The 22,330-nt window shown below is 41.6% G+C and overlaps 1 protein-coding gene across 4 annotated transcripts; it reads right to left on the reverse strand.

Moving 5' to 3' along the window:
- Positions 1-333: 333 nt before the first annotated feature.
- Positions 334-22,330, reverse strand: LOC124862518 (pentraxin fusion protein-like). Of its 4 annotated transcripts, none has more exons than XM_047356482.1 (4): positions 21,983-22,330; positions 1,237-1,300; positions 889-1,096; positions 334-808 (listed from the first exon to the last, which is right to left on the reverse strand). In XM_047356482.1, exons 2-4 carry the CDS (start codon positions 1,283-1,285, stop codon positions 403-405), a joined length of 663 nt encoding a protein of 220 aa, XP_047212438.1. In that variant the 5' UTR covers positions 1,286-1,300; positions 21,983-22,330; the 3' UTR covers positions 334-402. The 4 variants fall into 4 exon arrangements, with proteins under 4 accessions (XP_047212438.1, XP_047212439.1, XP_047212437.1 ...); XM_047356483.1 differs by lacking the exon at positions 21,983-22,330 and adding an exon at positions 21,904-21,922; XM_047356481.1 differs by lacking the exon at positions 21,983-22,330 and adding an exon at positions 1,422-1,507.

The raw sequence follows: 22,330 nt of genomic DNA on the forward strand, positions 1-22,330 counted from the left end.
AATTAAAGTTGATATCCCTTATTTTTAATCCATAGATGTTTTTGTCTGGTCCTCAGAGTTAATAGGAGCTCTGGTGTTTGGTCTTTATTGTCAGGATGAGTTGAAACAGACTTCCTGCAGATTTAATCAGGTTTGTGACCATTTAAGCACAAAGGTGAACCATTTCTAAGTCAGGTTGACTTCTAATTGAATACATTTTATTTCATGCAGGAGTGGAAAAGTGTTTGCAGCTTTGCTTCCTGAATGCTTCATTACTGCTGCACTCATTCTTAGGACCAAATTGAATACGTGTTCAACTAGGAAATAACACACACAGATGTTGATCACAGCAGAAAGACTTCAGGATGAATTTTATTTGCCCAAAGAAAACAAAGTTTTTTTATGCATGTAGAAATAATTGGGCTATGGATTAACATTAATAACCTCCACCTCTCCAGTTGGTGTAAGATCTGAAGTTTCCCAGTCAATCACATTTCCTTTGTGTGTTGTTCTCTGATGAAACAGGTTTTGGACTTCAGCGTCTGACAGGACAGAGTCCCACAAGTTCACGTCAGAAATCTCTCCAACAAAACTCTGCTTTGCATCAAAGCCACCCAGATAATTGTCAGGATCCTGGCCGATTAAAACCCGGCCTCCTGGCTGGATAGTGTGAGCCTTCCTATAGATTTTGGTCACACTTTTTCTGCCGTTCATGAAGAGGGCTGCAGCACCTGAGCTGGAATCCCAGGTGAAGCACAGATGATTCTGTAGCGAGCCGAGGTCAGGGACTTGGAACAGAACTCCACTTCCACTCAGGTAGAAGGAGAGCCTAAACAGAAATACACAATGAACCCTTTACTACCTCTGATCGAGGAAGTGTTTTAAACTGCTGGGACATAAATATTTTACCTTCCGTCCAGCTCTCGCCACACATTCAGCTCGTCATAGTCAGGTGTTCGATATGCAAACAGGATGATTTCTCTCTCGCCGTTGAGCTCTGTGGCCACACGCATGCACAGTGTGAAAGCCTTCAGAGTGAGGGGTTTCTCAGGGGTCATCTCCACATAACTGTTGCTGGTTCCCCTTGGGAAGACAACGATTCTAAAGGCCAGACTCCCTGAGAGAAAAACATTTCAGACAGAAAACAGCTCAAAATTAGACACAGACATGAATTCTCTGCTCTTTTCCCCACATTTTGGAAGGTAAATAAACATAGATGCATTGATGTAGATGAAAGATGTGTTGGGGAGTTCTTACCACCAAATACAGCTGAGATGGTGATGAGAAGAACTAATGAAAGCCTCATTTTTGCACGTTAAGCCTGTAGAAAAACAACAACAATCAACAAATCCTTAGATGTGATAACTTGATGCACGGGGAGAAAATATGCTATATATGGAGACCAACATATAAGCTTCACATTAATGAAGATGAAGACATACAGAATTGCTGAAAATGTCCTAATCCCAGCTGAAAACTGGAAGCTTTATGGTCTCATTTTTTGCAGCCAGTTCAAATTCCAGGTCCATTTTGTGGCCCGGTGAACCACCCACTCCTGATAAGAAAGTATTTGCTTTACAATATGTTAAATCAATCTTAGATCACTCCTGCCTGTGGACCGGGAATTTGCCAGTTCAAGTTCCAGGTCCATGACCATTTTGTGGTGCGGTGAACCACCCACTCCTGATAAGTAAATATTTGCTTCAAAACAGGTTGACCTTAGATCACTCCTTCCTGTAGATTGTAGATGGCCTCGTTGTAGAGCCACTTGCACTCATCCTGAATACGAAGCTGTAGAAGGGTACGGCTTTACTACTGAGCTAAAGCAGGTAACACAAAAACTCAGAGTTCTCTCTCCTCCCAGCCTTCACAGGGGGAACCTTTATTTCTCACAATGCACCAAACATATTCAGCAAAAATTCCACAAGTTCCCTGCTTTCAGCTCTTACAAGGTGTTTTTGTTATTTACAAATACAAAGCATTAGTGTGTATGTGGTCCTCTTGACCAATCAGATTTTCCATCTTTATTTACGCAGAAATTCTGGCACCCACAACATTGATTATCAAGGGCAGTTACAGGAATACAAGACTAGCATCACATCTGCAGGAAATCAACGTGACAGTTGTACCATAACAATTTCATTACTGAGCTCCTCATTCCAGAGCTCAACTGGACCACTGTTTTTTTCCCCAGCAGGACTCGACTTCCAGGAACAGTTTGTGTCGAGACACACAAACACTTTTTAACCACATAAACCGCCTCCACCAAGCTTACGTAGGGTGTTTCCTCCATCACTGTCTCCTGGCTTTGAAAGCTTTCTCAGCATTGGCCAGACAGTTTTATATCAAGTTGATGACTTGATCCTCCCATAGTGTTTGAGTGGGAAAGTAGCAGCCAGTTGCTGCTAATTAACTTACTGTCAGTTTGACCACACCTAATATTGTTCTAGTGGTGTAGAGCAGGGGTCAGCAACCTTTATTACCTGAAGAGCCATTATGCTTCCTCTTCCACCAAAAAAAAACAATTCTGGAGCTGTCAAGGTTTGTGTAGCGAAGGACCCCGGAATGCAGACTAGCAGGCAGCATGATAAGTGGAAAAAATATTTAATAACAAAAAACTCACTCACTAGGAGGCAGGAACCAAAACAGTAAACGGACAGGCAAGACAGGCAAAACTGACATGGGCAGGCTGGCAAGACAGGCTTGGCGTGAATAACAGGACATGAGGATGATCCAGAAAATGATTCTGCAAAGAATAAACAGAACGGAGGTGTATATATGGAAGGTGAACCAGGTGAAGAAAGGAGCCAGTTTAGTTTGGAGCAGGTAAACTGAATAAAGTTAATTGACAGGAGAAAACAAAACGTGGCTGGAGCAAAAACAGAGACCCTTGAATACAAACTAGTACACTATGAAATTAAAGCATAACCAGATACAAAAAACGTGACTTGATAAGAGAAACTAAATGTACATCCTTCAATCAAACGAGGTGTGAAAACTTTGACAGATGGGCGTAACCGGATATCGTCATTAACTGGATGTTGTCATCACAAGGGTGCAAATCTTTCTAATTGTATGTTTTTAGATGTTTTTACATAAATAAATAAAAAACATGTAGTTTTTCCACTTTAAAGGTCAGTCAGGTTAAAGCAGGCATGTCACACAAAATTCTGATAAAAAGAGGGAACCTGACAGAATTGTAAATTCATTTTGTTTTAACGCAGGGGTTATTTAGATGGATGTTTTTACATCTAAAAAACATGAAGACAAAAAGTAGATACAGAACCTTTCTTCCTCTGCTCAAATGTTTGAGTAATCTAATCTGCACCAGCAACTTGCAGAGATGATCTAAAAACAGAGAAACAAATGAACTGAAAAAATAGTTAAAAAGTAAGCTAAACGTGGAATTATCTAAAATTTTATGAGTGCTCAGTACGCTGTTTCCAAATTAGAAATGGATTCTACAGCTAAAAAACTTTGTTTGGAATCATGAGAGACTCCATTTGGTAAAATGGATGATAATTTTAGTTACCTTAAGCTTTTTTATGCTTATGGCATGCTTATGGCATGCTTTTTATGCTTATGCTTTGCCATAAGTCTTGCACACGTCTCTGACTCTAACCTTACTGATAATCAGGCTTTAGAGCTGGGGAGGGAGTGGCAACACAGGGCTGGTTTAGATGATCAGACAGCAGTAACTTTCAGCAACATTGATAAATTTGAAAACATTCTAAAGAGAACAATTGTATTGTTTCACAGAACCGTTACAGACTCTGCAGCTCTGTGTAAATTTGCGACCAGTTTCCCTGATCGATCAAACCCTCTCTTTCTGCTGTTCTTTCAAGGTCACTACTACGGGATAAAAAATCTCAAGGGTTTTATAGGATCGAGATACATCTGTGCATATTGTTATGAAAAGCCAGACACACACCATTGTGAAGGCTATTGTCCGGTGTGTCACTCATACCAGTTTATGCGTGAAATTAACGAACCTGTCGCCTGTGCAGGTTGTCACAGAATCTGTCGTAATTCTTCATGTTTCAGCAGACATAGGGAACCTGTCATACCCACGTGCGCAAAACGCACGTGGGTATGACAGCTACCTGATTATCACAGCTATGTATGCTGCAGTTAGGCATTAAACCTCATCTCATCATGCAGGGAAGTAAAGTTCTCTGTTTAACCGACCCTGATTACAGGTTAAAATACATTGATAGTCTGTCCTTCATGTGTATGAAGCTTAGTGCCATGCCGAAAGCATTAGGTTTTAGTGATCAGACCAAAGGTTTTTTCCCCCCACCTATTCTCGTCTGAGCAACATCTCCAGTATGTGGGGTCTTTTCCTCCTCCATCCTCCTACGCTGTAGAACGCATGAGCCTTCAAGAACAACAGGTGTTTAGCAGCTGGGACAGAGAAGCGAGCAAAGGGGTCTTTGACTTTGAGAAGGAAGCTCTTCGTTATTGTAAAAATGATGTGGACGTTCTATTTCAAGGTTGTGTTAAATTCAGGGATGAGTTCTTTAAGGAGACAAGTGTGGATCTGCTTAAAAGCGTCACGATAGCCTCAGCCTGCATGAAGGTTTTTGTAACTAATTTCCTTCCTCCTAAAACCTTGACCATCCCCTCACCTCTGGACTACAGGCGTAGTAGTAAGACATTTTCCAGCGCGTCCATTCAATGGCTTGGCTGGATTTCAGACAGCAGAAAAATTGACATCGAACATGCATTAAACACGGGGGAAAAGAAAATTGGTCCATGTTCTGTGGATGGGTATGCAGAGATTAACGGTGTCAAAGTTGCGTTTGAATTTTACGGCTGTTTTTTCCACGGCTGTAAAAAGTGTTACATGACAAGTGTCCGTTGAGAGGGGTCGCATTTGAACAGTTTTATGCAGCCACTGTTGAGAGAAGCAAGGTGTTACAAACTGTGTACGGCCTTCGTCTCGAGGTCATCTGGGAGCATGAGTGGACTGAAATGAAAAAATCAGACCCAGGGGTGATCAGCTTTCTTGAGAAAGTTAATGCACCCGAACCGCTATCACCCCGAGATGCTCTGTAGGGTGGACACACCTGCCCTATGAACTGTACACTATGTGGATTACACATCTCTGTACCCTTATGTAAACGCCAACTGCGTTTTTTCCCTCGGCCACCCCACCATCATTTACAAAGATTTTGATGACCCCAGCAGCTACTTCGGTATAATCAGAGCTGTGGTCTACCCACCACGTAACCTGTTGTTCCCTGTTTTACCTTACAGAACATCCCAAGGTAAACTTGTGTTTACTCTCTGCTGCACATGTGCTGAAATAAATAACCAGTCAGGTCCCTGCAGGCATAATGATGAGGACAGAGCTCTGACAGGTGTGTGGGTGTGTGTAGAGTTTTGTAAAGCATTGCAGTGCGGTTATCGCCTCGCCAAAATCCCTGACGTTTGGCATTTTGAGAAGACCAGCGACACAATCTTTAAAGGTTACATTCATTGCTTTTTAAAGGGTAAGCAGGAGGCTTCAGGCTACCCATCTGAAGCGGTGGATGAGGAGAGCAGGTCAAAGTATGTAGCAGACTACAAACCCCACCAGGGTATCCAATTAGACGCAGGCAAAATTGAGGTGAACCCTGCCAAAAGACAGGTAGCGAAACTGTGTTTAAACAGATTTTGGGGAAAGTTTGTGCAGCGAAGTGATCTGTCTCAGACCACAGTCATCACTAACCTTGATGAGTTTTTCAGCTTCATGTTCTCGAGTAAATACAGGGTTAACTATTTCCATTTCTTCAACCCTGAAATGTGTGTAGTGCAGTGGAACTACAGCAAATGTGTCATCTCTCCCCCAAGCAAGGTAAACAATGTGTTTATTGCTGCATTCACCACCACTTATGCATGTTTAAAACTTCTCAGCAGCATGGAGAAGTTACAGAACAGACTAATTTAAAGTGACAAAGATCACTTTTGTGACGAAAAGTGGTGAAACTCCTTTGGAGCTTGGAAATTATCTGGGTGATCTTACTGACGAGTTAGATGGAGACAGCATTTCGGAGTTTGCATCAACAGGACCCAAGAGTTATGCATATCAAACCAAAAACCAGAAAAAGCTAGTGATACGTGCTAAAGGCATCACTCAGATGCATGAATGCAGCGAGAGGGTCAATTTTGACAGCATCAAAGGGCTGGTTGAGGGTAACTTAGCGGGGTGCAGTGAGGGTTTCATTGAAATTCCTCAGCACACGATAAAAAGAGATTCCTCTTAAGAAATGCTGCATTTGTTAAAAGGTTTCGATTGGTCTATGATAAGAGACGTCTTTTTTCTGATGGGACAACTCTGCCTTTTGGTTATTAGAACATAAGAAAAAGAAAGATAAAATAAAAAAATTCTGCCGATTTACAGGAGGTTGATTTTGATCCTAGATTTAGAGCGCCTTTCTCATGTATGATAATAGGACCCAGCGGTTGCGGGAAAACGGTTTTTGTAAAAAGTGTTTTGCAGAATTGTAACCATGTCATGGATGTTGTTCCAGAAAATATTTTGTGGATTTACACATCTTTTCAGCCGATGTATGCTGAATTGCAGAAGATGAATAAAAATATTACCTTTGTGGAAGGATTGCCTCATTCTTTTGAAGATGAAAACCTGATCATTCTAGACGATGTTATTGCTCAAGCCTCAGATTTGGCCCGCCAAATGTTTCCAACGCAAAAGGGTCTCTTCTTGGAGAGTTTTAAAGACGCAACAAGAGAAGCTCATGGTTATGTAATCATCGATCTTACGCCTACCTGCCCAGAACATTTCAGACTGAGAACGGGGATACTTCCTCACCAGTGGCCTGCTGTGTACGTCCCTAGAACAAAGTAAGTCATCATGTCTGCACGTATAAAAAGGAATGTCCCATTATTCAGAGCTTTGTACCAGGCCTGTCCACAGAAACGTAAAGATATTCTTGCACACTGCTCTCCTGACTTTCTTCATGCTCTGTGTGAGATTGCTCTGAATATTTTAAAAGGTAACATTAAACTATCACCTTCTCAACCCCGGAAATTGAAGAAGCAAAGAAAAATCATCAGGTTGTTGGCTGATAAAAGAACTGGTATCAAACGTAAACAGCTGGCTCTCAAAAACCAGGGAGGTGGTTTTATTCTCCCCATCTTAATGACTCTTGCTCCCTTCATCGGTGATCTAGTGGGTGGAATCATCAGGAGGCAATGTCTCTCAGAACATCGCAGAAGATGTTTCTCATTTCACCTCATCAGTTCAGGCGTCTGACCCAATCAGACACGTCTATCAGACAGACGGCGGAGAAGAATTTGGATGCTGAAATGAGAGCGATATTGAATGACCCCGGTTTGACTTCTTATGAAAAAATCAAGAAATACGATGCACTTTTGCAGAGGTATCTGACTCTACTCAAGCAAGGTGTGAAAGAAGAACCACGGGTGAGTTTGACGCTGCAGCGTGACACATCGAACGAGACTCCAGACCATGAGCAGCATGAAGAAAAGCAGGTCCCGGGGCATGACCAGGTTGCTTCGGATCAGATTGTTATGGATGTACTGAAAAGCCTGCCAAAGCATATCCGTAAAAATGCTGAGTACATTTTGAAGAAATTATCCGAAAGAAGTGGGGGTTGGACTTCGCGAGGAGAATTTGTATTTAAAAGAAATGTTGTAAAGGGGTCCCACATGATTGACTTGTTGAAAAATCTCATCCTTCCGTTTAAAAAATCTGGAGCACCGCTACCCCGAGGATGGTCAGACTTTCTGCATACTTTGTCAGAGGTAAACATCCCCATATCTTCTGTCAATAATCCTTATGCTCGTGATGAATATAGACGGCTAAAAACAGACGGAGAGGCATCATTTATTGAAAGTGCTGAAGCATTCCCTCGCATTAATCAGAGACGAAAAAAGCAGATAACTCTTTCTCCCCATTGGTCGAGATCCGAGCTGGAGATCGACCAAAAATACTACCATGAAGACAAAAAAGTCTCTTTGTAAAATAATACTACCTCGCCGATGGATTACATTTTCATCATAAACCGTAAGAAAATGAGACGTGTAGCCTATTTCTTTCATTCAATAAAATCTTTATTGATTATATTTACATGTTTAGCATCATGCTCTACTTCACACACACACACACACACACGCACACACACACACACACACTGATATACATTTTAATTAGAATTTAAACAAAAATTAAAATCTGAAAAAAAAAGACAATTTAAATTCCATAACAATCCTGAAACATCTCCAAGGAGCATGCACTGTGAGTGAAAAATGCAGAACTCTGATTAATGACACATTTCTGGTATTTTTTTACAAGATTAGATACCATTAAATCATTCTTAAACACATCTCCGGTGTATTTAGACAACACTTGCTGCAGTGATAGACCGCATGCTCTATGACAGAGGTAATAAATACAGTGGTGACCGCACACAGTGGAAAGAGTGTTTTGAAACTGGTTATTGTGATACAATATTTTTGATGATCTGTCTTTTAAAAATGTTACGATGCTTGACAGGTAGAAATCAAAATTTGGAGGGAATCCATAAGAGTCAAAAAAGCCGGCTTGGCCATTCTCTTCCAGAGTCAGAGCTAACCAGTGTTCTCCAGGCATGTATGAAGGATGTGTGTTCACTAATAAAGTATGCGGGTCCTGTGAATGTGTCAGCTAGCAGCGGCAGCTGGTCGCACGCCCATATACCGTAAAACAAATCTCCCAGCAGATGATGCAGTAGATCCTCAATTTCATGATTATTCATGTCTGATTAGATTAATAATAATCCACCAGCACACGCCTCTTTAAATCAATCTCTAAAATAGAGTCATAACAAGTGTAGATGATCAGCGTGGTGGTATGAGGCAACGGGTTTCTGAAACGCATTTCCAGTCTTAAATTCCCACTGGAAAGTGGAGATAGAGCATCTGTGTCCCCACATAATTAAAGTCGAACGGATTGAGATTGCGTGTTCCTGTAAAAGCATCATGATCCAGTAACGCAATCACCACATACTTGGGAAAGATACCTAAGAAAAGATTCTCTTGGTTGCATACCCTTGAATTTTCAGGGATGGAATGTTTTTACATTCACACGTGAAAGTGGATACAGAGCATTTGCTTTCATTAAAGCTGAAGCGTGCCCCAATCGAACGGCTGGAGAGACAGAAACTTTTTTGATAAAAAGAGATGCTCCTAATATCCTGAGTTTGAAAGTAGAGTCTCTTGCTGCCATGAGACAAAAGGCATCGTTGGCTCTTGTAAGTTTAATTTTGAGGTCAACAGAGTTTAAAAGAAGTCTCTCACAGAAAAATATGTCTGCATGCAGGGGGCCTAGGAGATGTACCTCCTTGGAATTTGCCGTAAAGCCTGCTCTGCTGTTAAGACCTTGGTTAGGGCCGTTAGTTGTAACAATAGAGTTCAGAGCCCCTGCAGTGTCTTTATAAAAAAGACCGGAGCTAAACTGGGTTTTTAAAGAATCCTCAGAAAAGTTTAACAATGTCTCAATCATGGCTCTATATGGATGTGTAGCGCTGGATTGTGAAATCATTCGATCTCCGAGAGTGATGTCACACTGACTGAAGATGGTGTTTAACGGGTAGTTGATGAGCCCTACAGGTGCATCATCTGGCAGGTTTGTTCCATCCTCGTTAGTAATTTTCACTCTGAGATGCAACAGCATATTGTTGAGATCCAGATACTTTTCTCCGTCTCTCGGAAGGAAAAACTTGATTGGGCCTCCATCGGTGATTGCTGATAAAGGCTGGATCTCGGTGTAAATTTTATCTTCGATCGATAGCTGCGTCATCGGGGCAGAAAATAAGTCCAACTCTGCCAGCGTGCACTCTGATGATTTGTTATGTAAAAGAGCCATTATTTAAATATATCAAAACATGCGGATGACTTCCTTCCTCTTCGTTTGTCAGCTCCAACTGATCTCCTTTTTCGTGCTTGTCGTTGCTTTTTAACCGACCTTAAACGATCACCAGGGGGTCTTGTTCTGGGTCTTTTGGATAAAACCATAATTCCTGAACCTTCTTGACCTTCGGTGTGTGTAGAACCACTCATTTTACTCACGGCTCTACCGATGGCATCCAAAGCGATATTTGATGCAGCCGTTTTAAGATGGGGTTTTGCAATTGCAAATCCTTTTTTAACCAGAGGGGATACGAAGCAAAATCATTTTGAAAATAATGATCCAATTCCACGTCCGTACATGACCGGGGCCCCATAAAACCCTGGCAGATTACCACCTGATTGACTTACATAGTAATTTACAAAGCGATTTGGATCACGTCTCAGACTTAGATGTGCCATGTTCTCTCTTGCCTACTTGATGCAGTGTTGAATGACCAGCGTAATATGAATGATAACCAATCAGTCTTAGAGGTTATATATATCTCTGTTTATACAAATAAAATTTATCTCAGGCTACGTTGTGATATCACCGGTTTGAAGTGTAGTTTTACGACGACGAAATTTACAGGAACATTTTGGTCCGATTTAATTTCTATATTGATATTTTCAATATGTCTTCTGGAAAATGGAAGGTAGTGGACGGGGTTAAACGTCAGAGTAATCATATCACTGAATGTGCCTTGTACTTTGATGGACTAGTAAAGGTGCAAAAGCGTTGCCTACTATTTGCGGGCTGACCATGTCGCTGTAGCAGTATAGGTGATAGAAACCAGCCTTTATATCCGCTGGAAAAGGAGCCAGTTTTGGTTCAGATACATGAATCCATTCCCCTGGTTTCACGCCCATCATATAAGCTAGAGTGCTGAAGAAGCGTATTTCACACGGACCGCTTGCTTGAAATGCAAATCTCTCTTGAACTTTGCTGAATTTAATGCGGATACCCGAGTTCATTTTTTTGAAAAACATTTCCATCTCTGTCTTGAGTTGAATAACGCTGTTATAGTAGCCACTTCTGATCCTTTGCGTATTATCCTCCATTCAAAGTAGGCTACATTATTCGGTAAATTATGCCATGTATGAAGGTATGAAATCTCTGCTAATGCATCCAACTATTGGGCTTCTAAATCAATATGTTGAGCTAAATTTACACAGAAACGTGAACTGGTATTATTTTTAAACACTTCCTTGCTAGCGTTAGAGGGAAGGGTAACGTAAAAACTGCTATCCTCTGCCTTGCTGTCCATGATGCTGTATGAATCGTAAGGTTTTAGCGCACACCTATTTTATACGTCTCGAAGTTCATCAAACCTGATCCAACTGTTGAATTTCTCAGGCCAATTTTTCCAGCGTACAAAAACCTGTTTGACACCCTTGACGGTGCGTCGATTTAATATTTTCTCCACTTGATACATGTTGTCCTTAAATATTTTTACTTTTTTTAAGTTCCTCAGCGTAAAAAGAACCCTCGATAGGTTCTCCCTCCAAATCTTTGAGTTTGTATACAGGAGGAGATCGGAGTATCCGCTCATACACTGTAAACATTTCATCCGTAAAACTCTTTTTGTATTTTTTGTCAAACACTCCACGTACCTTGGATATTCTGACAAGATCCCCCTGTTTAAACATTGTCACTGAGGCCCTGCAATATCAGTTGGAGGTTGAAAGGCATTTTCTGAGGTCATTTCCATTGGGCTCATCTTAATGCTGGTGTGGTAGCTGTGGTTGTAGCTTCTAGCTAAATTTTGTTAGTTTATCTGGTCAAAGCATCTTAATTCTGCTTGAGAAAAAACTAAACTTAAATGTCTAAGAAAGCAAAACACAGACTAGAGGTTGAAGCTGATTCACCCGGCCGGGGAAGAGAGGTCTCTGTGTAGTCAAGAACACATCTGCTCTTCTCTCCCCTGCACCGTTCTTTTATTGAACACACACATACCAGGGAATATACATTTCACATTTATTGTGCAGCGCCTTATCAGTTTCTCATACATTCTTTTGCTGAAGGTCAGTTCTGAGGCATCTTCAGGGAGAGGAGAACCATGCCTCCCTAATCCACTGCCAGCTTCTCACGATACGGACAGAAAACACCTGCAAGCTTTAACCTTGAATAATAAACACTCATTGTGTGACCACATTAGAAGCTACTGTTTAAGGATTTTTCTAACTCTCAAAAGCATAACTAAAAACTCCTAATAATAATCAATCTATAAGCAGCGAATCCCAAATATATCTTAGCTTTAGCTACTAATGATAAGGCATTTATATTTCCACAATTCCCCCTTTTGAAGTCTGTTAAGACTTCACTAAAAGAATAGAAAAAGTATACGTCTATACCAGAAGCCTAAGCACAGCGGACTCCAATTAAATTCTCAACACCCCTTCATGTTCCTCGTCGTCATCAGGGATAGCCAACAAAGGCATCATATGAGGGGGTGTGGTTGCCTTGCCTTCAATAGTTGCAGTAATAAAGCGCACATTCAAAGATCTAATACATGGTACACAACAACATCCACACGTCACCATAATAGCAACAAATACTGCTATGGAAATAAACAAAGACATGATTAAACCTGTCCAATGTCCAAACATGCCAGTCATCCAATCCTCAAATGGGTTATCAATACCTGAATGTTCATGCATGGAGGCAGATAGCGTTTTGAGGCCTGCTAAGGCTTTTGACATTGACCGTCTGGTGCTGTATTGTTTGTAATAAATGTGCAACACATATCACCAAACATTGCACATACGTCCCCCTTTTCTGTTAGAAGCATATCCAGCGCCATTCTATTTTGTACTGACATAAGGGAAGTAGGTCCTGTTTGATCAACGAGTCCCTCAACTGCATCTCGAGTTAAGTTCGTGAGGCGTAGGATATTGTAATGAATATTCTTGTTAGGGGTCACAGAGAAAAGGGCAGCGATGATTGGTATATTCTCAAATCCTGCAGAAATTTGGTCAGCCAATTTATATTCATTTGGTACTCCCCTAGGGACACCTATAGCATCTATATAGGTGGGGGAGCCCTGACTTAAATCAAATCCAGCAGTGCTTCGTTTCATAATATGCCGTCGCCTTCTGCGGGTGAGAGCTGTTTGTTGGGCATGTTTAGTGGGTAGACGTTTAAGGTCCTTACCCAAAAGAATAAGGGGAGCCTGTAATCTCACCATTGCACACACCCCTATGGTATTCCTATATAGAGTCTAGATCTGGCCCAAGGACCAATAACACTACCTAGTGTAGTAATATTACACCAATCTGACGGGATCTGTCCTACATTAATTTTGGATGAGATTGATGTAAAGTTAAAACATGTATACGTGCCATTACCTTTATTGGGTGAGAATGGTCCTGTTTTGGTATTGTTAGGGATAGGAGGGAAGATGCTGGCTAAGGTGGTGCAGTTAGCTGGAGATGCCTCGGTGGTCAGCTTAAGCATGCAATTATAACCCCAAGTAGGGTGGTGGCTTGTCAGCTACTTCCTTATTCCTGTCAGTGTGTGGTTCTGTATGTGTGGTGTCAGGTTTATCAAACATTGCATATTTACCTCCCTGCCATATTAACACCATCTGAGACCAGAATGTCTCATCTTTTGCTGCCTTGTCCTTTGTCTCTTTAAACTTGCCTTTAAACCATCCACTGTCTTTGCATTTTTCCTCAGCCAACTCTCTTTCTTTCTTAGCCTCCTTCATATTCAGCCGAAACCATCTTCCAACACTATTTCTGCTCTTTCCATCAGTTCCATCCTTTTCAACTTCATCCTGTATTTTCTGATCTATTTTTGTAATCAACTTTTCAGCCTGTTTCCCATCCTGAGTCTGCTGTACCAGTTGTCTCACAACATACAGTTGTTCCTTAAATGTTTTCCACACCGGTGCCTCTGCACTTGACTCTGAGTCATCCGTTTCCCTATCAAATTCTCCGTCCATGTTTAGAAGAAAAGTTTTCGCACCCTTCTGTAAAAAGTATTCCCACCTTTCTTCACTCCACTCTGTTCATTCACTGGTCAACTGAGGCCGTACAGAAAATATGGCACGCTGTGTCCGTGGTATCTGGACTATTTTGAGAGTGACATAAACACGTCTCAAGACACCTCAATTTTCCCCCAAACCAAGCAGCTTATCAGCACTCTGTCATTGTTGACACCAGTTAGGTTTCCATACAGGAATGTTGCATTCATTCACCTGCAATGAGAGTCTGTTGAACCGCTGCGCCTCTCCCCACTCACACCGTATTTTCACACACTCCTCCTAACAAGTCTGTCTCACAGATTATCCCTTCTGTGAACAGCTCATCGATTTTATGTGTTTGTGTATTATGTACTTTTCTCTGGAGTCCACTAGATGCCCTCCAAGTCTAACTATTCTTGCTGAATTATCCTATTCCAGCTCATAGTTTTATCATGCTGGTCTTGTTACAAATGTCATTTATAACTCACAGCCATGCTCTCACTGTTACTGGTCTTACAGATTCATGCAAACTGTTCACAGTAACTTATAGGGACTTCAGATGTGTTTTATAAATTACCACATCTGTAATCTGGTTTTATTGAGACAGAACTCGAATACAACACAGCATTCAAACCTTTGTGTTTTTGCCCGGTCTTAGCTTTCTGACTCCAGAATACATTGCACAACCTAGGGACTTTAACCCTTATCCAGAGGGACTCTAACCCTCAAATTCCAGGGGACTCGAACCCCGTTTTTTGAGGGACTCAAACCTTAAGAAAACTGTTTACACTTCGGAGGTTCCCACCCTCCGGGACTTCAACCCAGCAAAATCATGAATTCTCGTCAGAAACCATGTCAAGACGTCTTTTGGTGAAGTTCTGATTTAGCCGAAAGTCCTCACTTTTCCCAAATCACGTCGGGATCACCAAGTTGTCGGAGTTGTCCTTCTAAACTCCTGTGTGTTCGTTTATTTGGTCAAAGCATCTTAATTCTGCGCGAGAAAAACTAAACTTAAATGTCTAAGAAAACAAAACACGGACTAGAGGTTGAAGCTGATTCACCCGGCCGGGGAAGAGAGGCCTCTGTGTAGTCAAGAACACTTCTGCTCTTCTCTCCCCTGCACCATTCTTTTATTGAACACACACATACCAGGGAATATACATTTCACATTTGTTGTGCAGCACCTTATCAGTTTCTCACACATTCTTTGGCTGCAGACAGTTTCTCATACATTCTTTTGCTGAAGGTCAGTTCTGAGGCATCTTCTATTGATGAAACTGACACATGCACTCCCTAATCCACTGCCAGCTTCTCACGATACAGACAGAAAACACCTGCAAGCTTTAACCTTGAATAATAAACACTCATTGTGTGACCACACTAGAAGCTATTGTTTAAGGATTTTTTCTAACTCTCAAAAGCATAACTAAAAACTCCTAATAATAATTAATCTATAAGCAGCAAATCCCAAATATATCTTAGCTTTAGCTACTAATGATAAGGCATTTATATTTCCACAAGAGTATAGGCATCTTCTCCCGATAAAAAATCTTTAACTTTTTCAACTGCTACCTTCTTCCCCGTTTCATTTTGCAAAACCCTCCTCAACCTTTCTATACCCCCTAAACTTCCTGGATTTGATGGGTTGTAATATACATTTTTCATCATCCTTCATTCAGACATCCCAGTTTTATGCTCACTCTGACGACTACTTGTTAAATAATGAAAAAAACAAAAACACCTGAGGGTATATTTATACTTCTTTTTTTATTTTGTACCCGTATTTAATAGAGAAACAGAAAAACCGCATTCAGATAATAAAGATCAATTCAAACATTGCAATCTTTAAAAAACTAAAAAACAAAACAGTTATATATGTATACCAGTAGAAAGCCGAGAGAGAATACAGAAAAGACAAAACAAGTCATCAAACATCTGAGATCGGATCGTAGCACTCTGAAACAGAGTTAAGCTGCTTGAGACAGTCATTACCGTACATATCAGTGATTGCACTATGGAAGCCTTGTACCGATTTTAGTTCATATAAAACCGTCTCTGCAATAGTTTTCACTCTGAAGTCATCTGCTTGTATACGTCGAAGTGTCAGAAGTTTCTGAATAGCAGGAAAGAGCTTGGGGTTTATGAGTCGTCGCACGATGCGTTGAAAGTTGACTTGGTAATACTCCTCCTCCAATATCTCCAGGCACTGATGCTGTCGTTGGCTCGGGTGGTTCGTTATGCACCCGTAACAGCTTTCTTTGACATAGTTCAAACAGGTTATGTTGAATAAATGAAGTATCGCTGTTTTCACCGTATTGATGAGAGCGCTTGAGATCCAGCCGTCAATTTCATCACCCTGATTACTCTCCTCCTCTTCTGATGAAGGCTGAGGGGCAGGTATCGGGTCTGGAGTTTGTGGGGAGGATGAGTAGCTGATGGTTGCCTCGTCCTCCACAATCACCCTCTTGTCTTCAGGTTGGATATCTGTGTGTACAGACTCAGCCACGCATAGCGGTAAATAGAGGTCGGGTGAAGGCGGATGATACGATCTGAGGTTGTATCCTGTCGGTGTCCCTGAACTGAATAGGGACTCAAAGAGCTGCGACGATGAGGTGGCTGGTGAGTAGAGATCTGGAGAAGGTGGATGATACGGCCCGGTGTTGACGCTTTCATCATCATGATCAGGAGAGAAGAGGGTCTCTTCTTGCTGGTTGTAGAGGTCCCAGTATGGTGTTTTCCCGTACGCTCCACACATTCTCAAGGTTTGCTGCCCGCCGTTGTGAAGAAGAGTCTGTGAGCTCAAAGTTAGACCCTGATATATAGCGCAGGAAGGGGGAGGGTCCTCAAAAAGGGGAAAGGTTGGAAAGACGTTGTCCAATTTCATTTATCTTCTCAACCCAAGCATCATACGGTAGAGCCAGCACAGTCTTGAATACACTGCAGTTCTGATTGAATGCCTCCAACACAAACAGATCTGAGGGGGTCGTCTGGTTATTCTTGCGTTTGCTTGCCTGAAAAGACCAGCGGCCATTTGCTGTGGTTTGTGACCCCCACACTGCACTAAAGAGAGGTTCTCTTGCAGCTATTTCAACATCGGAAGGACACATTCTCATCCTTTTTGCTGGTTGAGGAGAGCTTTCATCTTCATCCTCCCTCTTGTACACTGAGACGGATTCAGGGTTATCGTTAAGGTGCGGGATTGCCAGCCGTAACACAGCCCAGTCGTTGTGGGTGAAAGTACACAGAGCCAATGATCCATTAAATACCTCGTCTTGATCCAATTGATACAGGCAGAGCTCTCCTATTTCGTACATGAAAATATACCTCCAGCTACCACTCAGTCCATATGGTTCCAAAGACCACTCTTCCTGCAGAGTGTCGAACGGAGGCCTTTGTACCTTGCATAGGTAATATGTTGATTTCTTCGGGGCATCCAATTCACGGCGCGTATGCCTGTAGACGGTTACTGGGGTTTCACACAGAAGAGACGTACATCTTAGCTGACCTGAGGCCTGTTTTTTATCCATTGTTGTTGGTGAAGTTGGATCATCATCTGCAGAGTATGTTACGATAGGAATTCCGATAGGTATCTCAGATGAGGAAATAGATGATGTAGATGGTTGCTCATCATCTTGCCACACCTTGCTTTTCTCCCCGGTTTGATGAAAAACTCTCTTAACTCTAACCATTGTTCAACGAGTGTTCTTTTCCAGCAAATGCTGCAGGTAAATTGTTGCGTTTTCTGCTAGTATTTAAAACAAACACTGAAGCACACCCCTCTGTTTTTTTAATTCGTTGATTCTAGATTCGCTCCGTAATGACGACAACCGATCAGCGTGCATGGTTACGCCCTTGGTCACAACCCCCCCGAGACACCTCAGCAAAGCCGCAGATGCGTTAATTCAATAAACAGTGGATGTGTATTAACTGAGACAATGCTCGAGACTTTGGGCCAGGAAGGATCACAGTCCTCTTAATTACTTTGACTACAGTCGGTGTGAAGACTTTGTCTGAGACAATACACAAAAAACAGCTGCGGATGTCTGCCTTAATTCAATAAACAGTGACATGTCTGAGGACTTTATATAACTTTTATTTATCCAGTTTCTTGTGACGTTTAACATAGACCACACCTACAGGATATAACCTCTGGCTCCCACGTGGGATGAGGAGAAAACAGTTTTCTCTAAATCCTCAATAACTATTGCTCTAAGATGAAAAAAGAAAAGCTTAATGTACCTAAAATGATCATCCATTTCAACAAATGGAGTCTCTTATGATTCCAAACAAAGACTTTTAGCTGTAGAATCCATTTCTAATTTGGAAACAGCATACTGAGCACTCAGTTTTGATAATTACATGTTTGGCTTACTTTTTAACAATTTTTTCAGTTCATTTGTTTCTCTGTTTTTAGATCATCTCTACAAGTTGCTGGTGCAGATTAGATTACTCAAACATTTGAGCAGAGGAAGAAAGGTTCTGTATCTACTTTTTGTCTTTCTTGTTTTTTAGATGTAAAAATATCCATCTAAATAACCCCTGTGTTAAAACAAAATGAATTTACAATTCTGTCAGGTTCCCTCTTTTTATCACAATTTTGTGTGACATGCCTGCTTTAACCTGACTGACCTTTAAAGTGGAGAAACTACATGTTGTTTTTTTTTATGTAAAAACGTCTAAAAACATACAATTAGAAAGATTCGCTCCCTTGTGATGTCAACATCCGGTTAATGACGACATCCGGTTACACCACTGGAAGTCCCGCCCACCTGTCAAAATGTTCACACCTCGTTTGATTGAAGGATGTACATTTAGTCTCTGATAAGACAAGAACAAAACAAAAACTAAAGCATGATAAGGAAAATAATAAACAGAAGCATGATTCAAAATCTAATAATAATAATAATAATAAACAGAAGAACGATTCAAAACCTTAACTGTGAAAAACATATAAAGAAAAAACCCCAAACCAAAAACCAAACAACTCCAAATCATAACAGGAGCTGCTAAAGGTAACACAGCTAATAGACTTTGTTTTTATTATTTTACCTGTTAGGACAAAAGAATTCAACAAACAGAAGTGCAGTGTGCGTGTGTAGGCCTACTGTAAAATAAACTAGAAAATTTCTTAAGAAATTTATGCGGGGCCTGCCTCTTGGTGCATGCAAGGTTCTGTGGCTGGGTTAGTCCCAGTTTGCATCAGAATTGAGGGTAGAAGGCACAGATATCCACCTAGACCTTTTGTTGTTTTGCTAATTGCATTAGGCTAAGCGATTGCATCATGCTTTATTGAGCTGTTGTTTACAATATGAAGGCTTTTATTTTGTAGAGTATGTCATGGTCTTATTTTGAAAGTCCAACATAGTTGTCCTTTCAGGTCTAGGTTATTTCCATCAGTTATATAGAACCTGCTTGCTATTCTAAATTCCCAGTGTACTATTTTATCAGCTATAAATGTAATAGTAACTATAGCAATTTTAAGCTTTTATTTTAATTAATTCCTAATGACTGAAACTGTGGAGCTCTAATGTAGACCCTCTTGGAACAGCTTATATATTCATTACCTGACAAGTGTCATATCCACGGTGGTTGTGTGCAGGCTGGGTGCAGCCTGTGTTTTTGTGATGTGTTTCTCTCCTCCTACTCAGGGTGTGACTGGCAGGTGCCAGAGGGAGGCGTCAGCTCGTTGTCTCACTTTTAGTGGTAAACAGCTAGACCTCTGCTGCTCTGCAGTTATCTCATCGATCACTGACATTTTGTGTTTTCTCTTCTGCCTCTTAGGAAGATGGTTTCTGCCGGAGATTCTGTGGATTTTCTCGTGCCTCCGGTTAATTCTCGTCATGTTCTGAGAATCAAGGTAATTAAAGCCCCGATTGTCTCAGCTGTGAGCCTCCACTCTGCCTCCTTCCCGTACCCAGGTTTCTAGAGCCTTATTCACCTGCTTCTAAGAATCAGCCACCTGCCTGTCCACCCTCCCACGGAAATACCCCTTTTATGGAAAAGGATCAAAGAAACAAAGAAACACTGAGTCTGATTAACCTGGAGATAAACCCATCATGACAACAAGAATATGACGACAGCTCTGATTTTAAACAGCAGCTGGTACACTTAGATTGAAAGCATGAATCATGAATCCTGTTTTCCACTGCTGGGTTGAGCTTCTTAGATATTTAGCATCAGTATGAATCCTCCTTTTTGATGTAATGTGGCCTAAAACTGTAGGGATCTGTCACTTTGACCTTGCAGGGTCAAGCTGTGGCATTCTCCTCTCTCAGTAGAGGCAGTGCTCTTTTGCTATGATGATGAGCTCCTCCACTGGCAGCACACGCGTGTCTCTGTGTGCATGTGTTAGTAGCTCCACTTGTGTCCCACTAAGCCTGCATTCCTAAGAGTCCTCAAAGGGGTCCGAATAAATGGGCACCGTACAAAAACAGTACACGTTTTTTTTCAAACCGTGGGCAACGGCCATCGCCGATCACTTTGCAATGGCATTCCATGCCTTCTTATTGCTATGGCAGGCCCCAATTACACACTGAACTACGCAGGCATTTTTAAGTCCTTCTCACATTTGTATAAAATTGAAATAAAAAGCAGCCCACTTTAATATAAAAAAACATATTTGCAGCCTAGCTGTTTTAATAAAGTAAATGTAAAATTAGAAACATTTTTTGACAAATCCATTTCAGTGTGCTCTCATCTCTACGGGTTTCTTTCTCGGCCAGCAATCAAGCGAAGCACCTTGGCATACAATAAAAAACTACATCAACCCATGCTGTCTTTATCTCTTTTTATCTCTGCCAAGGAGGTTAGGTTTTTAGCGCCGTTTGTCTGTCCATCTGTCTTTCCTTTTGCAATATATCTCAAAAGGTTCTGAACGGATTTAAATGACATTTTCAGATAAGATGAGTATTTGGGCAAGGAACAGATTATTAGATTTTGTGGTGATACGGAGCACCATCTGGGTCCAGGACATTTTTCTACCATTGCCAGACCATTGTGCGAGAACCTTGAATTCCCACATGGTTCCTCACCTGTCAGCAGCTGACATGCAGTGGCCTTGGCAGAGGTCTGCACTCTCTCAGTGCTTTTTTAGTCTTGTCATGGGACCTTCAAACAATGACCCCGAGGAGATCTCAAAGTCCACTGAGGCTTGGTTTTAGAAAATTCCATGAAAGATACTAGAGCAGCCATCATAGTCACATGATCTGAACTTTACTGAAAACCTCTGGTGGGATTTAAAAACATAGTTGCAGCACACAAACCCAAGACAAATGATGAACCCCATGAGGAGTTTGGTAAGGTTCCTCTGGATCGCTGAGGAGGCATACACCCTGGAGAGGTGGCCAGTCTGTCACATGGCAACATAAGAGAGTTGCAGGAGAGACAACCATAAAGAAACTAATGAACTCGGGCAATAATTTACATTTGAAAAATAAGGACAATGAGGTAAAAATGTAATATTGGGAAAAGCTGCACTGGATGTAGAAACTAAATGAATATAAATGTGGCCGGGCCCTCGGCAGAACTACTTAAACCTGGGTTGACTTAGCCCTCTCTTTGCAGTCAGGCTTTGGATTGGTCTGAGGGACAGGTGGGATAAAAGCAAATCTAATAAATTGTTATAATATGGGGTTGTTTGGTTTTTGGTTTCTGTTTTTTTCAAATGTTTTTCACAGTTAAGGTTTTGACTCGTTCTTTTGTTAGTATTCTTCTTAGAATTTGAATCATGCTTTTGTTTATTATTTTTCTGGTCATGTTTTAGTCTTGTTCATGTTTTGTTTGTATATTAGAGTCTCTGTTTTTGCCGCAGCCACATTTTGTTCTGTCTGTCAATTAAGTTTATTCGGTTCACCTGCACCATGTTAATCAGTGTTGTTTTCCACCTGTACCATGCTCCATTTAAACACACCTGTTCAGTTAGTTGTCGCGGAAACATTCCTCATTCTCATGTCTTGTTCTCAAACCAAGTCTTGTTTTTTTTTATCATGCCATGCCTGTCCGTTTGTTTTGTTCCTGCCTCCTGCTGAGTGTGAGTTTTTGTTATTAAACCTTTTTTTTCACTTACCATCACGATGCCTGTTCGTCTGCATTCTGGGGTCCTATATCTTGCAAATCGTAACAGAATGTTTCCGCCAAACACGGACCTGAGCATCGGGCTAGCTCCATGGACCTCTTTGCCTTCCTGTCTCGGGAGGCGGAGAAGTTGTTGCACCGTTCTGCGGGGCTGTCGGTGCCGCAGTCGGCTTATGATGGATCCAGGTTGGCGATTCTGTGTCCGGGGACAGGTCCCCTTCGTCGCCGTTCTCCGCCTGCTCCCCTGGCTGCGCATTTTGGCCCGGCAGTGAAGCCCACGTCCTCCTCCCGCCGCAAGAAACACTGACGTGCAGGGGTTCCCAGCCGGTCGGCTGGCGAGGAGGTGGTTTCTCAGCCAGCGTGAGGGCTGCAGCAAGTAAGCCCGCATCTTCGCCTGCCACAGCACTGTCTGCCAGGCT

The sequence above is a fragment of the Girardinichthys multiradiatus genome, chromosome X, assembly GCF_021462225.1.
Source record: "Girardinichthys multiradiatus isolate DD_20200921_A chromosome X, DD_fGirMul_XY1, whole genome shotgun sequence".
Taxonomy (NCBI): Eukaryota; Metazoa; Chordata; class Actinopteri; order Cyprinodontiformes; family Goodeidae; genus Girardinichthys; species Girardinichthys multiradiatus.